The sequence below is a fragment of the Chiloscyllium plagiosum genome, unplaced genomic scaffold (assembly GCF_037043375.1).
Source record: "Chiloscyllium plagiosum isolate Xiang-an unplaced genomic scaffold, Cpla_swu_hap1 HiC_scaffold_3, whole genome shotgun sequence".
Lineage (NCBI taxonomy): Eukaryota > Metazoa > Chordata > Chondrichthyes > Orectolobiformes > Hemiscylliidae > Chiloscyllium > Chiloscyllium plagiosum.
In genome coordinates, this window is record NW_028270141.1 from 96,978,661 (window position 1) to 97,003,542 (window position 24,882).

Below are 24,882 nucleotides of genomic sequence, written 5' to 3' on the forward strand. Positions count from 1 at the left end.
TTCCACTTTGCATCTCAGTTGAGGGGCAAAAGCAGATTCAACCTCCGGGAATGAAAAATAATCATACCTTTACTGACAATTCAGGCTTAGTACTGTTGTACCAGTGTTCTTGACATCTACATTCATGGTCCAAGTCAAATAGTCTGCTTTTCTGTCAATTCATCAATCTGGATCAAAACTCTATCAATGGTTTTTAATGAAAACAATTTTACAGTATGAGCCTCAGATCATATCTTAAAGATTTAGTACACAATCATCCTCGTTAATTTTCTCTTTTGGAAATACTTAGCTTCTGCTTCTGCTTTTGTCGAATGTTGTGGCTGAAATTCAAAATTCTTCCGATTTTTGCGATGTTAGATATTAGCAAAGAAATGTTAATAGGAAAAGCTCAGCAGCTCTGGCAGCACATGTGCAGAAAGATCCAAGCTAACATTTTGGTCCGAGTGATCTTTCCTCAGCTCTGAAGAAGGGCCACTGGACCCAAAACCTTAACTCTGATTTCTCTCCACACATGCTGCCAGACCTGCTGAGTTTCTCCAGTAATTTCTGTTTTTGTTTCTGATTCTGCAATTCTTTGAGTTTTTAGAAATGATTATATTCAGATTCAGTTTCAGTTTCAGTTTCAGGGGTGGCACAGTGACACAGTGGTTAGCACTGCTGCCTCACCGCGCCAGAGACCCGGGTTCAATTCCCGCCTCAGGCGACTCTCTGTGTGGAGTTTGCACATTCTCCCCGTGTCTGCGTGTCCTCCAGGTGCTCCGGTTTCCTCCCACAATCCAAAAAATGTGCAGGTTAGGTGAATTTGCCACGCTAAATTGCCCGTAGTGTTAGGTGAAGGGGTAAATGTAGGGGAATGGGTCTGGGTGGGTCGCGCTTCGGCGGGTCAGTGTGGACTTGTTGGGCCGAAGGGCCGGTTTCCATACTGTAATCTAATCTAATCTAAATAAAAAGGCACGGGCCCACTGAGTGTTACAAGAATAGATTTTTTTTGATTGATGTAATTTTAACTCTGCAAATCAATGCACTAAACCTGGCATTACATTAATGTTGATCACGAAGCCCCAGCTGAAATTTGATATTTAATTTTAGAATGTTACTAATTCTTGATGCAATTATGTCAAAAGTCAATAGGGTTACAGGATTCAATCCATTTCCATGATTTGAATGAATGTCCAGTCATGTGCTGTGAATCTACATAGAACATATAGAACATAGAAGAATACAGCGCAGTACAGGCCCTTTGGCCCTCGATGTTGCGCCGATCCAAGCCCACCTAACCTATACTAACCCATTATCCTTCATATACCTATCCAATGCCTGCTTAAATGCCCATAAAGAGGGAGAGTCCACCACTGCTACTGGCAGGGCATTCCATGAACTTACGACTCGCTGAGTGAAGAACCTACCCCTAACTTCAGTCCTATATCTACCCCCCCTTAATTTAAAGCTATGCCCCCTTGTAATACCTGACTCCATACGCGGGAAAAGGTTCACACTGTCAACCCTATCTAACCCCCTAATCATCTTGTACACCTCAATCAAGTCACCCCTAAACCTTCTTTTCTCTAATGAAAACAGCCCCAAGTGTCTCAGTCTTTCCTCATACGATCTTCCTTCCATACCAGGCAACATCCTGGTAAACCTCCTCTGCACCCGTTCCAGTGCCTCCACATCCTTCCTATAGTATGGCGACCAAAACTGCACACAATATTCCAGATGCGGCCGCACCAGAGTCTTATACAACTGCATCATGACCTCAGGACTCCGGAACTCAATTCCTCTACCAATAAAAGCCAGTACGCCATATGCCTTCCTCACTGCACTATTTACCTGGGTGGCAACTTTCAGAGATCTGTGTACATGGACACCAAGATCCCTCTGCTCATCCACACTACCAAGTATCCGACCATTAGCCCAGTACCCCATCTTTTTGTTATTCTTCCCAAAGTGAATCACCTCACACTTAGCTACATTGAATTCCATTTGCCACCTTTCTGCCCAGCTCTGCAGCTTCTCTATATCCTGTAACCTGCCACATCCTTCCTCACTGTCAACAACTCCTCCGACTTTCGTATCATCCGCAAACTTGCTCACCCAACCTTCTAACCCCTCTTCCAGGTCATTTATAAAAATGACAAACAGCAATGGTCCCAAAACAGATCCTTGCGGAACACCGCTAGTGACGGCACTCCATGAAGAAACTTTGCCATCAACTACTACCCTCTGTCTTCTTCCATCCAGCCAATTCCTAATCCAAACCTCCAACTCACCCTCAATGCCATATCTCCATATTTTCTGCAGTAGCCTACCATGGGGAACCTTATCAAACGCCTTACTAAAATCCATATATACCACATCTACCACTTTCCCCTCATCAACCTCCTTCGTCACCTTTTCAAAGAATTCAATAAGGTTTGTGAGGCACGACCTGCCCTTCACAAAACCATGCTGACTATCCTTGATCACATTATTCCTATCCAGATGTGCATAAATCCTATCCCTTACAATTCTCTCTAAGACTTTGCCCACAACAGAAGTGAGACTCACCGGCCTATAGTTACTAGGGTTATCCCTACTCCCCTTTTTGAACAAGGGAACCACATTTGCTATCCTCCAGTCTTCTGGCACTACTCCTGTAGACAAAGAGGACATAAAAATCAAGGCCAATGGCTCTGCAATCTCCTCCCTTGCTTCCCAGAGAATCCTAGGATAAATGCCATCAGGCCCAGGGGACTTATCTATTTTCACCTTTTCCAGGATGTCCAACACCTCTTCTCTACATACCTCAAAGCCATCCATTCTACTTATTTGTGACTCAGTATTCACATCGACGACAATGCCCTGTTCCTGAGTAAATACTGAAGAAAAGTATTCATTCAGTGTCTCCCCAATCTCTTCCGCCTCCACACGCAACTTCCCACTACTATCCTTGACTGGACCTATTCCTACCCTAGTGATTCTTTTATTCCTAACATACCTATAGAAAGCCTTAGGGTTTTCCCTAATCCTACCGACTAAGGACCTTTCATGTCCCCTCCTTACTGCTCTTAGCTCTCTCTTCAGGTCCTTCCTGGCTACCCTATAACTCTCAATCGCCCCAATTGAACCTTCACGTCTCATCTTGAGATAGGCCGCCCTCTTCCATTTAACAAGGGATTCCAATTCCTTATTAAACCACAGCTCCCTCGCACGACCCTTTCCTCCCTGCCTGACAGGTACATAATTATCAAGGACACTCAATAGTTGCTCCTTGAACAAGCTCCACATATCATTTACACTCTTGCCTTGGAGTCTACTTTTCCAAGCCACACATCCTAAGTCATGCCTCACCGCATCATAATTTCCCTGACCCCAGCTATAACTCTTGCCCTGTAGTACACACTTATCCCTCTCCATCACGAGAGTAAAAATCACCGAATTATGGTCACTATCCCCAAAGTGCTCACCTACCTCTAATTCTAACACCTGGCCTGGTTCGTTACCCAGAACCAAATCCAGTATGGCCTCACCTCTTGTTGGCCTGTCTACATATTGTGTCAGGAAACTCTCCTGCACACATTGAACAAACACTGACCCATCTAACGAACTTGAGCTATAGCTTTCCCAATCAATATCAGGAAAGTTAAAGCCCCCATAACAACCACCCTATTACTGTCACTCATCTCCTGAATCACCTTCCCTATCCTTTCTTCAATGATTCTAGGACTATTAGGAGGCCTGTAAAAGACTCCTAACAGGGTGACCTCACCTTTCCTATTCCTAACCTCAGCCCAAACTACCTCAGATGGCAAGTCCTCATCCATCGTCCTTTCCACCACTGTAATACTATCTTTGACAAGCAATGCCACACCTCCCCCTCTTTTACCCCCACCTCTGACCCTACTAAAACATTTAAATCCTGGAACCTGCAACAGCCAATCCTGTCCCTGTTCTAGCCATGTCTCCGTAATAGCCACACCATCGAAGTCCCAGGTACCAACCCACGCTGCAAGTTCACCTACCTTATTTCGTATACTTCTTGCATTGAAGTATACACACTTCAAGCCACTTTCCTGTTTACAGGCACCCTCCTTTGAAATTGATGCCATGTTCCTAACCTCCCTACACTCCAGGCCCTGCACCCTGAAGCTACAATCTGGGTTCCCATGCCCCTGCAGAGTTAGTTTAAACCCCCCCCAAGAGCACTAGCAAACCTCCCCCCAAGGATACTGGTGCCCCTCAGGTTCAGGTGTAGACCATCCTGTTTATAGAGGTCCCACCGTCCCCAGAAAGAACCCCAGTTATCCAAAAACCGGAATCCCTCCCTCCTGCACCATCCCTGTAGCCACGCATTTAAGTGTTCTCTTTCCCTATTCCTCGAATCTCTATCACGTGGCAAGGGTAACAAACCAGAGACAACAACTCTGTTCGTTCTAACTCTGAGCTTCCAACCTAGCTCCCTGAAAGCCTGTCTAACATCCTCGGCACTCCTCCTACCTATGTCGTTGGTGCCAATATGGACCACAACTTCGGGCTGCTCCCCCTCCCCCTCCAGGACCCGGAAAACACGATCAGAGACATCACGTACCCTTGCACCTGGGAGGCAACATACCAAACGTGAGTCTCTCTCGTTCCCACAAAACCGCCTATCTGTGCCCTGAACTATCGAGTCCCCAATTACTACTGCTCTGCTCTTCTTCACCCTTCCCTTCTGAGTAACGGGGACAGGCTCCGTGCCAGAGACCTGAGCCCCGTTACTTACCCCTGGTAAGTCATCCCCCCCACAAGTATCCAAAACGTAATCTATCTTTGAAAAATATGAAGAGGGTATTTTTGTGATTGCTGTGTGCGGACTTTAAATATTTTATGAATTTATACTTCCAGAGCAGATTTTGCCTGCATGGAGAATGCACTGAGTATAGAGAATAACATTGGAGCATACACTGCCATCACTTCCAACTTACTCAATTTAATGGGGGGGAAATTGTAGGTTATGTTTTTCTGAATTCCTAACATGAAGTCATCAGTGAGTGAAAAACTATATACAGAGCATAATTTTATAATCTTATCCCAATTGTATAATGGTATTACGATCACAGAGTCTTAAATATGTAGAATGAGGCTATTTGGCCTCCAGAGTCCATGCCAGGGATGCATGTTGAATAGAAAACTGATTACAGCTACAGTATGTATGAATCCTTCCGAAAGCTTAGCAAATACTTCATAACAATGATGTGAAGAACCACTTTGAAGATGACCAGAGATTACTAACAGTTCACACTGCTAATAAGAATGAATAAAACTGTGCAGCTGATTCCTTCACTGTGGTGCTGAGAGACAAATTAGAATGGGCACTCCGCCCTCACTTCCTACAATTGCTTCTCTTTTTTTTCTCAACACATCCACATCACAGCATGGTCCTGGACTGTGTACATGGATGGCAGGAAGCCCTTCTGTTGCTTGCCTCGAAGCACCAAACCATAAAGGAGAATTATTTGGCACACATCTTAAATGCCACAAGCTTAACCTGCTTTTGAGACTTTGCTGTCATTGAAGATAGATGAAAAGGATCAGATTATACTGCTCAGCTTAGTCTTCGGGAACTGTGTCTAAGCTAAAATTGATACTCACCAGAGACTCCCGCACTGATATGAACCAGCAACTGGGACAGGATCTCCTGGTGTCTTCTCATAACTGCCTTTTTGATTCCCTCCTGACCCATACAGACCCATAATTCACTGCTTGGAGGCATCCACCAACATATCCCACTGGGTAGTCCATTGCTCAAAGTGACAAGGAGCATACCATGGATCAGAAGACAATTTTAGCATCATCTGGGAGAAAAGTAGCTTAAGTTCTTTCAGAAATGCTTGGAACAAAGAATCTGAAAAGAATGTCAACCAATACCTCATTTACAAAACTTTAAGTAAGGTACCGATGGATAACCCAGCAGCACTACTTTAGAAAATTCAATGAGCCTGTCTTTTAAATTTGCATGAGCCATGAAGCTGAAGTACATGTGTGGATAATATGCAAGATTCATCCAAATATTTGTGACACATTCTATTGCCTTGCTGAAGACTTGAAATAAAAATTGATAGCTCACTAAGCCAAATATATCGTAGTTAACTCATTTTTCTGCAGAAGGAAGGTAGCTGGCGTGCCATAACTTGTCCTGTTTAATCCTTCAAAGTTGTAAGAAAAACCATTGTTGCTGATAAACATCATAGGATGTATTATCAATAAAAGATATTTTGTAAATCCATAGTTCCTTCATTTTATATCTCCTCATCAAAACACAGTATGGAGACTTACCATTTATGTCTAGGAGATGTTTAGATGTCTAAAATTGGCTTGTTTGAACAGTCTTATTATAACAAATTTAAATTAAATACACCTCTTTCCAACTAAGCCTCAGAAAACAAATGTGTTTTTGAATTAATATTAACCACTTCTTTCAAAATCATTGAAGTAGTCAGACAATTAAATCATGAACTAGTTGTTTTGGTGAGGTTTGTGATGATGTGATTAATATCATACTAATGCTAAACACTGAAGATTAATTGTGTTATAGCAACTGGCATAAGCTAGGCAATACATGAGACAAATTGATAATCCACTCAACATTCATGGTTTACATAATGACAGCAAGGTTAGTTTATAATTACATTTTTTGTAGCTGACCAGAATTTCTCTCTGTCATGGATTATAAATATATAACCCAAACCACCCAAGTCTACCAGTGCCAGTTATGAAAGATTCTTGGTTTCAGTGCACTGTTTTAAAGCACCCATAGTCTTCAGTATGAATACACCCTGCTTTCCCAAAGTTTAGCTGTGTGTATAAAAACTCCACTTTTAGGACCATTTCTTCAAAATAACATTGAGGTGCTAAAACTTCAGATCATATCTTCTAGAAAAGTATCTCAAAAGAGATGCCCAAAAGACCATTAATGACATCTTTGAAAAGTCCAGCTGATGAAACAACAACACAATATCTTTAATGTCAAGGAAGTTCCCAGAGTGCTTCAGGGGAACACTATCTGTTGAAAACTGACGCAACAACAAAGTAGTAGACATTAGGACAGGTAAATTAAAAATTGCTCAAAGTGGTCAGTTTTTAAAATCAACTGGAAGAGGAGATCCTGGCAAGAAACAGAAGATATTTAGGGAGAGAATTCCAGAATCTAAAAGCTGGATTGCTGAAAGTAAAGCCACAAGAACATAGAATTCCAGACAGAAGTTACACAAACAGGAAGGCGTAAGGCCATAAAGGCATTTAAACACAATGGAACTTTTACCTGGGGGTCAGCAAGCATAGGATACTCAAAGACTTTGGACTTGACCACATTCTGGCAATAGTGCTGAAGATTCTAACTCCAGAACTTGCCACATACCTAGCCAAATGGTTCTAGTACCACTAGTGCACAGTGACAGCAGATTGTACCATCTCCAAGATGCACTACAGTAACTCATCAAGCCTCTTCCAAGAACATGGATTTATCTGCACCAAATGGATTGCAACATTTCAAGAAAGCAACTCACCACCATCTTCTCCAGGCAAGTAAGGATGGTCAAAAAATAACCAGTGGGGTCCACAAACCTTAAAAAAAGACAAAAGTAAAAATGATTGGGGAAATACAAAGTAAGATAAAGGGGAATTGTTGGTTATTTTGAGACAGATAACACTTTTTAAAGTTTTCTTTTGTTAGATCCAAAGTTGCAGTGATGGCAAGAGCTGAGTGGCCCTAGTGGAACCTAAACTGGATATCATGGAGCAGGTTATTGCTAAGCAGGTATTGCTTGATGGCTATGTTTGATGAAATCTTCCATCATTTTACTGATGAAGAGTAGACTGATAAGGCACGAACTGGCCAGGTTGGATTTGTCTTGATTGTTTTTGTGTACAGGACATACTTGGAAAACTTTCCACCTTGTCAGGTAGATTCTAACATTGCAGTTGTACTGAAACAGCTTGACTACAGGTAAGGCTTGTTTTGGAGCAGACGGCCTTACTGCCACTGCTGGAAAGTTGTCAGGGGCAATAGCTTTTGGAGTGTCTAATACCTCCAGCCATTTCCTGATATCACATGGAGAGAATCAAATTGACTTAAAGCCGGCTTTTGTGATGCTGAAGACCACTGGGTGCAGACATAAAAGGAACACAATCAAATACCTAAGCTTTCTCTTTCTGGTTGATGCCTAGTTCTCAACTGAATATGGTAAGGCCACAGAGATTAAATCTGATTTTTTGGCGGTAATATCTCAGCTATGTGCATGATCTGCAGCAATTGGTATTTAACATACCGCAACGCCATAAAGATAGGGGCAGAAATAGGCTATTCATCCCATTGAATCTGCTGTGCACTCAATGAGATTGTAGCTGATCTAATAATTCCAACTTCATTTTCCTGCCTTTTCCTCATAACCTTTAGGTCCTTTACTAATTATTAGTAGACAATAGACAATAGGTGCAGGAGTAGGCCATTCTGCCCTTCGAGCCTGCACCACCATTCAATATGATCATGGCTGATCATCCTTAATCAGTATCCTGTTTCTGCCTTATCTCCATAACCCTTGATTCCACAATTCTTGAGAGCTCTATCCAACTCTTTCTTAAATGAATCCAGAGACTGGGCCTCCACTGCCCTCTGGGGCAAAGCATTCCACACAGCCACTACTCTCTGGGTGAAGACGTTTCTCCTCATCTCTGTCCTAAATGGTTTACCCAGTATTTTTAAGCTGTGTCCTCTGGTTCAGCACTCACCCATCAGCGGAAACATGTTTCCTGCCTCCAGAGTGTCCAATCCTTTAATAATCTTATATGTCTCAATCAGATCCCCTCTCAGTCTTCTAATCTCAAGGGTATATAAGCCCAGTCACTCCAGTCTTTCAGTGTTAGGTAATCTTGCCATTCCAGGAATTGACCTCGTGAACCTACGCTGCACTCCCTCAATAGCCAGAATGTCTTTCCTCAAATTTGGAGACCAGAACTGCACACAATACTTCAGGTGTGGTCTCACAAGGGCCCTGTACAGCTGCAGAAGAACCTCTTTGCTTCTATACTCAATCCCTCTTGTTATGAAGGCCAACATGCTATTAGCCTTCTTCACTACCTGCTGTACCTGCATGCTTACCTTCATTGACTGGTGTACAAGAACACCCAGATCTCTCTGTACTGCCCCTTTACCTAAATTGATTCCATTTAGGTAGTAATCTGCCTTCTTGTTCTTGCCACCAAAGTAGATAACCATACATATATCCACATTAAACTGCATCTGCCATGCATCTGATCACTCACCTAACTTGTCCAGATCACCCTGTAATCTTCTAACATTCTCATCATATTTCATCCTGACACCCAGCTTAGTATCATCTGCAAATTTGCTAACGTTATTGCTAATACCATCTTCTTTATCATTAACATATATTGTAAAAAGCTGTGGTCCCAGTACTGGTCCCTGCAGTACCCCACTGGTCACTGCCTGCCATTCCGAAATGGAGCCGTTTATCACTACTCTTTCTTTAATCTGTCTATCTCAGCTTTGAGTATACAGGGGTATATCATGTTCCAACCTCTACCAATCTCAAAGAGTCAGAGAGTCATAGAGTTGTACAGCACGAAAAGAGACCCTTTGGTCAATCTCATCCATGCTGACCAGAAATCCTAAACTAATCTAGCATTTGGCTAGCATTTAGCCCTTAACCGTTTAAAGACTTCTTATTCACATATCCATCCAGATGCCGTTTAAGTGTTCTAATTGTAGCTGCCTCCAGCATTTCCTGTGGCAGCTCACTCCGTATACACCCAGCCTCTGTGTGAAAAAGCTGCATCTTAGGTCCTTTTGTATCTTTCCTCTCTCACCTTAAACCTGTGCCCTCTAGTTTTTGATTCCCCTATCTGGGAAAAAAATACCTTGGCTATTCACCTGGTCCATGCCTCTCATGATTTTATAAACTTTATAAGGTCACCCCTCAATCTCCAATACTCCAAGGAAAATAGTTTCAGCCTTTCCAGCCTCTTCCTACGGCTCAAACCCTCCAACCATGACAACAAACTCGTAAATCTTTTCTGCACGCTCTCAAAAGACAGACAGCATTTTTCCTATAACAGAAAAACCAAAGCTGAATGCAGTATTCCAAAAGTGACCTAAACTGTAGAGCTGTAACATAACATCCCAACTCCTACACTCAATGCACTGACCAATAAAGGCAAGTGTACCAAATGCCTTTTTTCACTACCCTGTCTATCTGTGACTCCATCTTCAATGAAAGATGCATCTGCACCCCAAAGTCTCTTCATTTGGCAATACTTGCAAGGACCTAATATCAAATGCATAAGTCCTGCCCTGATTAGCCTTACCAAAATGCAACAGCTCACATTTATCTAAATTAAACTCTATCTGCCACTCCGGCCCATCGGCCTACCGGCCCGGCTGATCAAGTTCCCATTGTACTGTGACTGTCCACTACACACCAATTCTGGTGTCATCTGCAAACTTCTAATCATTCCTCCTATATCCCCATCCAAATCATTTATATACATGACAAAAACTAGTGGACCTAGCACCAATCGTTGTGACACACCGCTGGTCACAGACCTCCACCACCCTCTGTCTCCTACCTTCAAGCCAATTTTGTATCCAAATGACTAGCTCTCCCTGGATTCCATGTGATCTAACCTTACTAACCAGTCTACCATGCGGAGCCTTGCAGAGATCCATACAGACAACATCCCCCTCTCTGCCTTCAAAAAAACTCAATCAAGTTACAATGGGACATTGATCATTTGGGCTGATGGGCTGTAAGTCTCACAATTTCCCACATTTTTACAGCCATCATCTTCAGCCCCTTCCACAGAATCCATATCCTCACCAATGACAGACACGTTGTCCCTTCTTGATCATTGTCTCAGCTTACCCAGTCCACAACTTCAGTTCTTACTCTGACTCCTTCATCATTCATCACAAAACAAGCTTGAACTATTTTCATCAGGTTACTGTCCTTCATTCTGATCTTAGCCCCATTCATGTTCCAACCCAACTATTTGCCATCAACAACTCAAGATTCATTAGCTCCTGCTGTCACCTGTCTATAAAATTCAGTTCAATTGGCAATCTGCTGCCCATATCATACTGTACACCAAGTTCCACTTGCTAATGATAGACCTATGCAACTCAATTTCTGTAATGCATCGAAATTTAAAACTTTGGGGCTTGGGTGTAAATTCTATCCAGGTTCACCCGATGGACGCCAACTGTAACTCATTAATCATCTGCATTTTTGTGTGTCTCCCGAACAATCAAAACTATCATTGGTTGTGGTGCTGTCAGCCCAGTTCCCTCAGCAGTTTCTTGCTCTGCCTCTACAGCTTCCTAGGTGAACGTGAGGACTGCAGGTGCTGGAGATCAGAGTTAACATTAGAATGGTGTTGGAAAAGCACAGCAGATCAGGCAGCATCTGAGGAGCAGGAAAATCAACGTTTCGGGCAAAAGCCTGATGAAGGGCTTTTGCCTGAAACGTTGATTTTCCTGCTCCTCGGATGCTGCCTGACCTGCTGTGCTTTTCCAGCACCACTCTAATCTCAACTCTACAGCTTCCTACCTTTTCTTTCAGACACTCCTCAAAGCTCAAATCCAAGCACAAAACCAATTTCTTGTTTGGTTTGGTGATTACTTATCCATTTGTAAAGGTGAGTTGACATTGAGGCAACTTTTGACCAAGAGTGACATCAAGGAATCCTTGCAAAACTGAAGTCAGTGGGGTTGAGCTGGGGATGGGGAGAAGCTCCGCACTGGTTGGAGTCATACCTAATGCAAAGGAAGGTGGCCACAATTATCAGAGGTCAGTTATTTCAGTTCTGAGATATCTTTGCAGGAGTTCCTCAGGGTAATTTCTTTGCCTCAATCATCTTCAGCTGCTTCACCACTGACCTTGTTTCCATTGTAAGGTCAGAAGTTAGGATGTTTGCTGATGCTTGTACAACAGTCAACACCATTTATGACTTCTCACATTTTGAAACAGTTCATACCCAAAGGAAGTCTTGAACAACATTCAAGCTTTGGCTGATAAGTGGCAAGTTACATTTACACCAGACAATGACCATCCCCAAAAAGACAGGTCATCAACTCTTAACAATTAAAAAAATGTCCCTATAACTGATTTGGCTACAAAATAAAATCAGAAGATGCAAATTCTACAACAAGTTACTTGCCTCCCATCTCCCAAAATCCTTCAGCATCTCATAACACACAACTCAGTGGAGTACTCTCCCCTATTTGGAATGTGTGGATACCTGAACATTACTCAATCAGCTTGAAGCTATCCAGAAAAATGTGGCCCACCATAATTGCTACCCCTTCCACCACCTTAAATATTAACATCTCCCATTAGCTGTGGATAGCAGCAGCCATATGTACTATTGACAAAATACATTACAGCAACTCACCACAGTTCCTTCAAGGGCACTTCAAAGTTTGCAATCTTTACAAACTAGAAAATCAAGGTTAGCAGACTCATAGGAATACCATCATCAGTAAGTTCTCCTCCAAATCAGAAACCATCATGACTTGGAACTATGTTGTCATTCCTTCATTGTGGCTAGATCAAAATCTTACAAATCTCTTCCTCACAGTTTTGTGGTGTACCTGCACCAGGCAGACAACAGTATTTGAAGATGGCAGATCACCACTACCTTCTCAAGGACAATAAGGATGGCCAATAAATGCAGACCTACTCAACGATGTCACATGGAGTCATAGAGATGTACAGCATGGAAGCAGACCCTTCAGTCCAACCCATCCACACCGACCAGATATCCCAACCCAATCTAGTCCCACCTGCCAGCACCCGGCCCATATCCCAGACAAAATAAAAGAACTGTGAGACATATTCTCCATTACTTCGCTGTATAAATGTCAGTATTGTTGACTGTGCTGGCTTGTAGTTTTAGCATTTAAAAGTTTTAATCATTAGCTGCTACTTGTGAAAACACCATTTTGCTTAGAGGGTGTGGTGCTCACAGAGACTGTACAGTTGTATAGATTCATTGTGATCTTCAGTACAGAAAATGGCCCTTTAGTCCACTGAATTTGTGCTGGTCAAAAATAACCACTAACTATTCTAATCCCATTTTCCAGCACTTGGCCTACTGCCTTGATTACCTTGGCATTACAAGTGTACATCTGACTACTTCTTAAATGTCATGAGAGTTTCTGGCTCTATCCCCTTACAGGCAGTGAGCTTCAGATTCCCAACACTCTCTGGGTGAAACATTTATTCCTCACAACCTCTCTGAACCTCTTACCCATTTCCTTAAATCTGCGTCCCCTGGTCATTGTTCCCTCCACCAGCGGGAAAAGTTTCTTCCTGTCTACCTTGTGTATGCACCCATAATATTATACATCTTAATCAGGTCCCCACTCAGTCTCTTCTGCTCCAAGGAAAACAATCCTACACTATCCAATCTCCCTTCATAACTAAAACCCTCCAGACCCGGCATCACCTTACAATAGCACCCCTCCTATAATCTGAATTCCACTCCGATTAGCAGCATTTTCACACAATACGCTGGCTATGGCCTAACCAACGATGTATGCAGTTCCATCATAATCTCCCTGCTCTTAAACTATACGTTCGGCTAATAAAGACAAGTAACCCCCTTTTCTTCTTAACCACTTTATCTACCATAGGGGACCCGTATATATGAACACCAAGTTCCCATTGATCTTTGGTGCTACCCAGGGTCCTACCTTTTATCATGTATTTCCTTGCCTTGTTTGTCCTGCCCGAATGCAGAACTAACCTTATCCAGATTGAATTCCATTTGCCCACTCACCAGCCATCTGATTTGTTCTTTGTAACACACTTCTGCAGCAATATCAATTTAGGGAAAAAAAATACGCAAAATTAAGCACAAAATTCACAACTATTATTAGGTGACTGTAATCATTAAAATGACAACTTATTTATTCTCCCAATCTATGCACATTTTAATTCGTTTCATACTTTTAAAATTATCAACTCTGTGTGCTAGTATTGAAGCATTGAAGAATTTGCAGTGACACTAAATGGAAAGATAACTTGGATTTTTTTATTATGAATTAAAACATGTTATCGTGATATTTAGTTTTCCTTGCGTTAAACCGAGGAAGAGATTTGGACAAAGATTGTATCTTGTGTATCTCCATATATTCCACACGATGGCGCTATTGTGAATCAATTTGTGAATCAAGCCGAGTGCTTTTTAAAAGTTGGGTCAGTTTGCTCACTGTCGTCTGAAATAAAAATGCACTTGGCCGATTGGAAGAAAATAAAAAGACTGGTCAATATAGAACAGAAGTAAAAATTACAATGAAACGTATATCATATATACGCTCTCCGATTTGAAACGTTCAAGTGACAAATCGTACAGATAACCCAAGTTGCTTTTAAGGGGAAATTGCAATCGAAATTCCTCGTATACTTCAAGGGAACAGGAGAATCGACGTTTCGGGCATTAGCCCTTCTTCAGGAAGGCTAATGCCCGAAACGTCGATTCTCCTGTTCCCTAGATGCTGCCTGACCTGCTGCGCTTTTCCAGCAACACATTTCCATCTCTGATCTCCAGCATCTGCAGACCTCACTTTCTCCTCGTATACTTCAATCCTAGCGCACAGAGTTGGTGTTTTTAAAAGTATGAATCGAATTAAAATGTGCATAGATTGGGAGACTAAATAAGTTGTCATCTTAATGATTACAGTCACCTAATAATACAGTTGTGAATTTTGTGTTTAATTTTGCGTATTTTCTTTTCCTAGATTGATATTTCGTTAAGGCACCTGTTTAAAAAATAGCATTTATAAAGTAGAATTTAATAGCAGTTAAAATAAATGGCCCAGTTATATCGCACTACGTCATTCAGCCCAGCTTTGTCTTAGAGATGCAATAATCCATCAAGAACATATCAACTGTGTAGACATATTTTTAAAAACCTAGCCTCATTTAATCAACTATCCTGAAATGTTGAATCATGCACGGAACATCAAAGGCCAGTACGAACGCGCCTATTTATTCTGTCGTCTGTGTTAACTGTACCGAGTGAAAGAACGGTCAGAATGCGATAGATATCAGTCTTGTAGTTCAACAGTTAGTCCAATCCATGATATATTGGTATCTCCGAGTGTTTATATAAATTGATCTCCTTCTATGTTCGGGGCAATTATGTTAACCTTTTGTTAATATTATCAGCTGAAACACTTCAATAATCTCTCTAAACAACGCAAATTAGAAACATGCTGAAAACAAGTCAATATTTCCACAGGGTGCATAGAATATATTAAAGGTGAGAGGACCATACTGTCGTACTTTTGACAATTAAAATGTCTAATGAAACGGGAGAATATTAAATTATCTTTGAATTGGAATTTATAGCGTAGTTTTATTTATTCGCCCACGGGGGCTGGGAAGGGCAGGGCAGTGAAATATTCTCTAACACACTGTAAAGAATGCAGCAAGGTCTTTTCGCTTCTCTCACCCGTCTCAGGCTGTTGCAGCCAATAACCGACAGAGGGCAGAGCAACTACATCTAATCGCTGCCTCACTGTGGCGGCTCCTTTCAAAGTCGGAATCTCCCGAGTTGGGATTCATCGTCCCGCTGTCCAAAAGAAAATGCGTTATTAAGACCCTCCGTCACAAAAAAAATCAAAATCTGTTCACCATTTCGAAAAGTTCGATCGTCGAGAAGCAGCAAAGGGAGGGAGAATAATACAAAGCAATAAATTGGAGGAGATTCTTCACGAAATTATTTGGATTAAATATAAATTAAGAGATTTTGCTTTTAAAATGTAATAGTAATGCATCCCAAATAATGAAAATGAATCTATTAATATTCATACATGGCCACACTCTATGTATTCTTCGCGGTTAACACAGTGTTGAGTATCCATATTACACACTAAAACTAGCAAGAGTTGTTTTAAAACGAAAACTATGGGGCCATTTCTGATGCTCAAATCGCAGTTGAATTATTTTGTGCATAATCTCGATTTGGGATGATCGTATTTCACTGCATTATATTTTCTCTGACAAAGAAACACGCGTGTTATTACCATTATCAGTGTCGGCAATAGTTTGGTGACTATAATAACGTGCAATTCAATTTGAACGCTCTTTTGTGTGAGCAGATCAGCTGATAGGAGCAGCTGCTGTGTTTATTGATGGAGCGGTGGAACCGAGCATAACCTCAGGCTCCGCACACACAACTGCCCGGCTCCTGTAAAAATCATTTCATCATTAAATGATCGGAACTGGGCCATATCCAATCAATCACGTTGGGTTTCGGTGTAGTTTCGTTTAACTTACGAACTAGCTTTGGCAACTGTAATTGTTTCCAAATATTGTATAGCTTGTCAAACTTTGGTTCTCATTTACGCGGATTTTGGGACCAAAGCATCTATTCTCCGCAGGATTTTCATTATGTCACAGCTCTGGCTGTCTGACTACCTTCCCATCCTTTCGCTCACCAACCTATATTTCCTCCAGCTCAATCTATATGTTGTCATTCTATTTCCATTTATCTAGAGTATTCTTTAAAGGGTAACACGGTTGGCAATTAAAATATGCTTATTGGGTACTCATCTGTACATCTCAGTATCTGGTCTTGGCTCTCTATTCCTTATTCTCTATTAGTCTCGATGTACATCTAAAAGTTACTACGGACATTATTCCGCGTGTGTGATTTCATTGAACATGTACGCGTATTTAAATATTAAACTATATCGATGTGGTTTGCTTTGAACAAAACAAAAGAAAGTACAACTATGTTGGTCTGCATAATTATCTGTCTATAACATTGCTAAATTGAATTGTCATTTAATGTTTCCGTAAACACCAAAACAGTATTTTTTAAAAATGCATGTTTTTTTCAAGTGCTTTGGTAAAACATCCTGGCTGTAATAATAACCAGGAGGTTTCTGAGACAAACTCAGTAAAACTGACACGTTTGTTTTAATGATATTGATCCCCGTTATACTGCCATAGCATCTTTGAAAAGTTGGCAGCGCAGATTGCTAACTTAACAACATGTTATGTGCATTTGGTGAACTGTGGTTTCAAACACGGCAGCTGTGATGGTAATATTGAAAACTGCAATCATTGTCCGTTCTCGATTCCATTGTAACTCCTTGACATAAAATTGATATTTGGTAAAATCAACCTTTGATAAGCTAATCTCATTCCCAATGACCAATCCGGCCAGTTGTCTGGAATGATGTGGCGGTGAACAAAGTCTGTTAAAAAGGGGAACTTCGAATAAATGATCTGTTTTAAGCGTGTATTGGTAGCAAGATGAATGATAGATAGGGAATTACTCTGGACGCCAGGAATGTGAAATTTCGAAACGGAATCAGTTCGTTGAAAATGAGCGCACCGGGCTGGGTCATTTTGATTAATGTCTTTGCTTTAGAAAGCAATCTTCAATTTTGCATCGCGGAGTATCTTTCTAAACACAGGAAGAGTTTGGTCGAACAGAAGGAACTAAAACATTCAATACACTCCAATTGCAAGTTTTCCTGAAATGCTGTGTATCCAATGGGAGAGATAGATTGATGGAGAGGCAGGCGGAGGTGTGCCCTTTTATTGCACTGTACATGCATATATCCTATCTCTCAATGTTTCAGATAGATCGACTTATAAATAGATAGAAAACTAGGCAGGCAGACTTATCCGTATTACACCCTATGTAGTCAGTAACAGGGATTTTAACCCCACTGCATTGATGGGATTTTCATTACAAATAAATCCACTGGCATTACTTTGTTTCCTGGGATTGGGGCGGAAGTTTGGACGTTACCGTTGAGTTAGTAAATGAGTCTGAGGCGGTAGCGTCACCATTGCCGAGCGCTGCAGAAATTCACCTCGGATTGGACTCTCCAGGTTCCCCAATTAAGTCGCTCATTAGCGAGGGAGGGAAGAGAGGGGGAAGAGAGAGAGAGAGAGACTGCGAAAGAGAGAGAGAGAGAGAAAGCAGACAGCTGCTCTTCACATGAATGCACCCATCTTCTAAAGACCAGACTGCAAACATGCTCTGGAAACTTGTGGAAAATGTCAAATACGAGGACATCTACGAGGTTAGTAACCACGGGGATTGTGTTGGATTTTTTTTTAACGTGCTTTTTTCGTGAACGGCTTTTTCCGAGTCCCTGCGCATGTTGCTGCTTCTAACTCAGCGCCAGCAATCGAGTGCACTCCCCAAAATGAAGCATTTCTCATCCGTGGGTTTACGTTAGATTTTCGCCTCTCTCGGAAATACCAGATTCACATGTGTCACATAAACAATTTCCGTATTTTCACGGCGTCTAGAATTAGACACAGAGAGAGAGATGGTGTGTATGTTTCCCTGTGTCTTGCTGGAGAACGGGCGATGGGAAATAGTTGGGCGTTTTTTTTCCCCAAGGTGACGATTTTAATGGGGTCAGTTTTGCGCTTCGAGCTGACAAGTGGAAATCCAGTTGGAAATGATGGCTGTGTTCCGGTCTCGAGCCGTTTGCTTGCGATAATGTAATTGCTTCCAAATTATAAAGTGTACTTTTAGAGTCGGTTACCGAGGTCGTGTGTGCTCAGTCCTGTTGCCTGCAGCCGGTGGAGTGAGACGGTGTCAGGCCACGAGCTGCGAGAGTTCACGTTAATGTTTAAAATCAACAAAAGTTCTCACTCACAGTTCACCGTTGAAGGTGTGGGGAGAATGAGAGACGGAGATGGGGGTGGGGGAAGCGGAGTGCAACCAGAAATAAGAACGGAAGAGAGCTGGCAGATAAATGATGTCAGCCGTGCAGTTTGCTTAAAACTGGCAGTGCGGGGGGGGGGGGGGGGGGAAGACAAATTACTGTTCGTGAGGAAATTAGGAAAGTGGTTTTTAGAAAGGGCTTTATTTACGCTCGTAAAAGTCAAGGCAAATAGCGGCCGTTTGTAGGGGGTTCAGGATACGTTCTCTGGATGGTTTGTTAAACTAAGTGGCGGGTTTAACAATGTACAAAGAGCCTGGAAAATGGCTTGTGAAAGGAACTGATGAATTGATGCCAACGGGCTGCTGACTAAGCCTTTAGAGTGAGCCGGCGGGTCGCCCCCCCCCCCCCCCCCCCTTCCGTCCAGCCACAAATATCGCCGCTCTCCAGGCTTCCCTCTCACTAATTAGCCATTGCAAGCTGGCGGAGTCCGAAACATTCGGCACAAGTCAGTGTGGACCACTTTGACTTTCTTTCTTGTTCTGTTATCCGCTCATTTATTCGAGAGTATCACAAATTTCTGCAGCACTATTGAAGTAAGACTTCACATGGTGGTGGGGGGGGAGGGGGGGGGACGACACAATGAAGATGCTATTGTTGCTTTGCTCTAACCTTTAACGGAAGTAGTCTTTCACTTTAGTGCATTTTGTTTGAGGCCAAACTTATATTAATTATAATGTATAATTACTACTCGGAACTGCACTATAGTTATCGGGTTAGGTAGCGCTTTTGAAAAGTGGAAACTAAGGATGAATAAACAATTTGATGGGCAAAAACATTTCAACAGCACGTAATACAGACGAACGCAAAGTCCACTTTTATCATCGGCCAATAATTTAATTCTAAGGAAATTTATTTCGAGATAGCACTTTCGTTGCTCGCGTTCAGCAATAGAATTATTTCCTTTGATTTAATCGGAACGCACTATCCACGTTGGCAAATCTTCTAAAGAGCAGACTGCAAACATACTCTGGAAACTTGCGGGAAATGTGAAATACTCGGGCAGCAAATTGGCTAATTAGGTAAAAAGAAACCGAGAGTGGAAATCTCCAAGTTAGAATTACAAGTGCAACTCGTCATTTCGCCGAGATGTATCAGACCCGCCGTGTTCGGGTTCACTGAGCTGAAAGTTCCGATCATTTCAAATTCCTGTCAGTCGAACATTTGGAACTTTTTGAAAGTGGTCATGGGAATATGGTGGGACAAGGCGAGGCACCTGACGTGACAAGAAGGATTTTTTTCTCTCTCTCTCACCAGAAAGGCTGGACAAGCCAGTCCAACGGGTTTAGCAATAACCCGGAACAACTAGCACACACCGGGGTAACTTCCCACCCCCAACAGCACACCCCTAAAACAGAAACACCCACAAAGGCCCCTTGGCTTATACCCGTTCAGTAACGTGCAGCAGTCTGTACTGAAAACCTTGTAAATGTTTTACGGCTGGCGGCAGGAAAGGGGGGACTTTATTCAAAAAAAAAAGAAGCGAGATGATAAGGGGAAGACGGGGGGAGGTGGTGGAGAGGCTGGATTTGCAACGCCTTCGATCCCTCGCTGTGATAACAAAGAAAGCTTTGGGGGTAGATCCTACCAAAAGCAATTTGCAAAATGTCTGACATTTCCCACTCTCACATTTATCACGATTCTGCCGGGTTCTAGATGGATTATGTATTCTCCTTAAAGGAGCCAAAGTCCCCAGTTAATGCACGTTATTTTTTTAAAAAAAAGCTTGGAGGAAGATTCCAGTCGTTCCTTAAAACCTATCCAGATTCGAGAATATTATTTGCTTTTACTGTCTATGGGTTTGCCTTAACTTTTTAAAAATCTGCTAAAACCACGTGACAGACAGTGGAACATGAGCGGCAGTACATTGAAGTGGATTTTTGATAAGATCAACTTGCTGGGGGAAAGAGGTGAATTCGATCTTATCAGGACAGGATTCGAAACCCCTGTTTGGGCGCAATGTTAAGACGTTAACTGGGCTGAGTTTAAGTGGTAGCTGCTCCTCTAGGTCGGAGCAACAGTAGCCTGGTTTTGTTTTATTTCCCCTGAATTTGGTTCATAATCTTTGAAGCGAAATGAACAGGAACACAGCTGGATTCCTCAGTACATGTTTCCACCTCAATAAAGTATCTTTTTGCTTGCTCCTTTTGATGTGGTTTAAAAAAACAAAATCGGTTTCAAAAACAAAGTTGTCAATAATAGCATTGTAGAATTGCTAACCCCTGAACGATAACGTAAAACACTTCAATCAAATCTAAAAAAAAACGAAACTTAGCGGCGTGGAAGGCTGAATGGAAGGTGTTTGCGTGAAACCGTCCTGGAAGGTTGGGCTATGTTAAAGAGGACGCTAAACATCTCGACTTTTAAACGGAACAAAGACAAACCAAGGGTGCTGTTCCTTTAAGACAGACCTTTTTTTTAATTCGTCTGACTGGACGGCTTGGCTACCATCCTTTTGGCTGTCTGGCTATTTTTCTACAAAACTTTTTTTTTGCCCAAAAGTCTGGACACGGAGCTTTCAAACCTCCAGCACCCTTCCCCCTCCCCCTCCTCGTCTGATTACATCGAGTAATTCTCGTCTGAGTGAACGTCATTTACAATAGTAGGGGAGCGCTCGCTGGCTGCTTCACGCTCGATTTGCCACCATTCTTCCTCTAAGTATTCGTGTAATATTAATAGTCATGAATATCAATTATTATGAGGCGGTGTAGAGTGGCAGAGAGGGATGTGAACAGTCATCACCTTGCCTTGGAGAGGTGAGCACTGGATGTAAAGCTGGAGATATATATATTTAATAGAATTTGTCCTGTTTTTGACCAATTTTGATGGATAAAGTGTTGGAGATACTTCAGGCTATCGAGCGTCTCTTCCGGCCGTTTCTCTCCCCTTCTGGTTGATGGTCTATGATCAGATTTACTGCAGATGCTAGTCCACACTTACACAGCCATGATGGTGAGTTGGATCAGTGGTCGGCACCATCCCATTTCTCCCCAAACGCCGGTGGCTTTGTAATTTAGTCCACAATTGCAGGCTCTTTCTGTCTTGTTTGTATTGTTATACTGTGCGGGTTTGGGTGGACGCGTCATTGGGCTAAAACTTTCGGCTGTGCTCCAAAGCTTTTGGCAATTTGAGTTTCCGTGTTGGTTAAAGATGTTGTTTACTTGACAGTCCTGGCCTAACTCTCTTTTTTAATGTGTATATGATAACTCGGGAGACGTCCCCAGACCAGTTCCATTGCCCAGCTTCGCCATTTGTCTTTATTTTGCATGCTCCTGGCATGCTCGCCCCCCTTTCTCCCCAGTTTGACAAGCGGCGGGTGCAAACATCTGCTCGTTCCTTTATCCTCCTTCCTCTCTGAACTTGCGTGCATCCTAGTGGGGGCGGGGGGGACTTGTATTTGACGGTATTTCATATTGTTTTTCATGTAGAAAGTAAAAGGTGCCCCCCACCCCCATTAACCCATGACTGAGAGAGCAGAATATTCGTTTGCGTGAAGCTTGACTTTTCTTGGACGTATTTTCAAGCATTTGTTTGGAATTGGTGTGGCCTATGAATTAAGTTCACAACACACCGCATCAGAGCCAAGGACAAAAGTACAGTCCGTTTTTCTAGGCCAGCTGAAACTGGAGATCTAAAACAGACTGGAGCGGCTGCTTTCCATTCTACTGAAGCCTTGTTCCAGTTTATCCTCCCTCCCACTAGTGCACATTGTGATTATTTGTCTATATTGATATTTTAATATTTTAATGCTCGCGCCTTTATCAGGCTACTCCTGTTCTGTAATGCCTTCCTGTTTTCATCGCATTCTTTTGGTGAGATACTCATTTAAGAGCGACTTTGTGGAACTGCTGTTTCTTGTTCCCTTTCACCTCCATTTGTACACGTTTTCTGCACTTTACTTCTGTCAATATAAAATGCAGCAGTAAATACAAAAACAACACTTAAACTGACTCCTGTTATTTCTTGCTTCCAGGACCGGCACGATGGAGTTAACAGCCACAGTTCAAGGCTGTCCCAACTCGGGTCGGTCTCCCAGGGACACTACTCAACCGCTCCTCCGCTCTCTCATACCCCGACGTCGGATTTCCAGCCACCATACTTCCCTCCTCCTTACCAACCTCTCCCTTACCACCAGAGCCAGGACCCTTACACACACGTCAACGACCCCTACTCCTTGAACGCTCTGCACCAACCCCAGCAGCATCCTTGGCAGCAGAGGCAGCGACAGGATGTGGGTGCCGAGCCCAGCCTTCTCCACCAGCCCCGGGTTCTACCCCAGATTACAGGGCTGGACCCTCGCCGGGATTACCCCGGTGTGCGGCGGCCAGACGTGCTTGTCCACTCCGCTCATGGACTCGACTCGGGCATGGGAGACAGCCTCTCTCTTCATAGTATCAGCCATCATGGAATGGAAGATATCCAGGTGAGTCCACAATGTTCAAGTTGCATGCTAGTTAGCCGAGAGTTTTTTTTCTTCTAATGTTAATTCGAATTCCAAAACTGTGCAGTGCATTATGAAAGCTGAAATATCAGTTTTTTCGGTTTAAAAAAACGTATCATTCATAGCCTGATAACAGGACTGAACACTCAAACATTGATCTCAATTAGCATTAATCGTATTCACCATTGCATCCTAAGAATCAGATTTCCAAATTACTAATTCGAATCTGGAAGAACTATAAAACAAAGATCACTATTATACTGAGTGAACATCGCAAATTTCTGATCTTGATAGAACCCTTTCCAAGTCAGGGTTGATTGCTACTTCGTCGGGTCATCAAGTTATTATCAGGGCCCAAATCATTCATACTTTTCAGGATACCCCGCTTATCTGGAAATGCGGCCCTTAGACCCCCCCCCCCCCCCCCCCCACCTCCACCACTACCACCCCAGCCCCTACCCCAGTACAAAGGTCTGACTGTCTTTACAGTTTAAACTGCAGCTCGTGCATATAGTTCCGTCCATTACTAGGAGACGTTCCTGTTAAATGTGTACTGCGTCGGCCACAAAATTGTCTTCACTTATCAGAACTACCCCCCAGAGAGAAAATCACATTGGAATATGAATGATGGTGCTCCATGACACCATTTTCTGAAGTGCATTTAACTGCGATAAAACAATTTAGTACATCTAATCCATTTGCATTGTTATCTCAATTTGCTTTTTATTGGAATCGATTTCATAATAAATGCAATAAAACGTGATGTTGCAATTAGTTCTCGAGTCGATGTGAAATTAGAAGACAGCGAGTTTGCTAATAAGATATGATGAGACGTAGTGTGTGGAAAGGTCGAGAACTTTAAACAAAACATGAATTACCGAACTTGATCTAGTTTGGTATTAATTGGTGATAAGATTCAAGAAAGCGGGCTGCTAGAGAAAAAAACAAAGAAATATGCAGTCGGAGATTTTTGTTTTGAACTCATCAGGAGACAATCCTGGACAGTACACCTCTTTTTATAACAATCTCTCACCGAAGCAACTGTTCAGGCCAAAGAGTGCTCCCTGCTTAATCGACGTCCCTGAATACCTTTTTCACATTTTGATGAATTGGTGGTTGGTTAATTTTGCTTACATGTATGGAATTTGGGCATTAAGGAGAATCTTTAAGATAACTGGAAATTGTCGCGTTCATCATATTACTTTTCCACTTCTGTGTTGAGTTTTGAGTCCTGTAAACGTGTCGTGCTTGCTCATTGGATTGTCTTGTTGTGCTAGAAAGAAGCTGAACTTTTGGAATTCGGTGCATACATTATAAACGTTCCCAACTTGGAAAAATTATAAGCGATTGAAGCTCCATGTATTTTTATAAACTTAAAAAGAAACACAGTTTGCTTTTTTTCAAAATGCACTGACTCATAAACAAAGATGGCCGCTGCGGTTAGGAGCTCTTGCTTTCTCTAGAATGATTGTGTATGTAGCACCTTGAAATATTTGGACAAGGTTAGATCTGAAAGCATAGCTTTCAGCACATGTAATTCTGAATTTCTAATTTCAAAGCATTTCAAATTCGTTCAAAAATAACAATCCTTGCGTGTTCACGTGTGTTGACTAAAACATAGTTTACTGCAGAACACAGACCTGAATAGGCTTGAATATTCGATTTTGGATCAGTCTGCTGTTCAGGCACAGTGTGAGGATGC

At 42.3% G+C, this 24,882-nt stretch overlaps 1 protein-coding gene across 4 annotated transcripts in view; it reads left to right on the forward strand.

Annotated features, from left to right (window-relative positions):
- The first annotated feature begins 17,344 nt into the window (after window positions 1-17,344).
- The window catches only part of LOC122547240 (transcription factor AP-2-beta), a 73,107-nt gene continuing 65,569 nt past the window's right edge, over window positions 17,345-24,882 (forward strand). For 3 of the 4 annotated variants that reach the window (XR_015754003.1, XR_015754006.1, XM_043685879.2), the window contains exons 1-2: window positions 17,345-18,085; window positions 22,713-23,162. Coding sequence is in view for 2 of the 4 variants with exons in the window: in XM_043685879.2 (XP_043541814.1) it covers window positions 18,005-18,085; window positions 22,713-23,162 (531 nt within the window). In the remaining 2 variants the exon portion in view is untranslated. Of the gene's footprint in view, window positions 18,086-20,481; window positions 21,692-22,712; window positions 23,163-24,882 lie in introns of those variants that run through there. The other variant, XM_043685886.2, reaches the window with a different exon arrangement.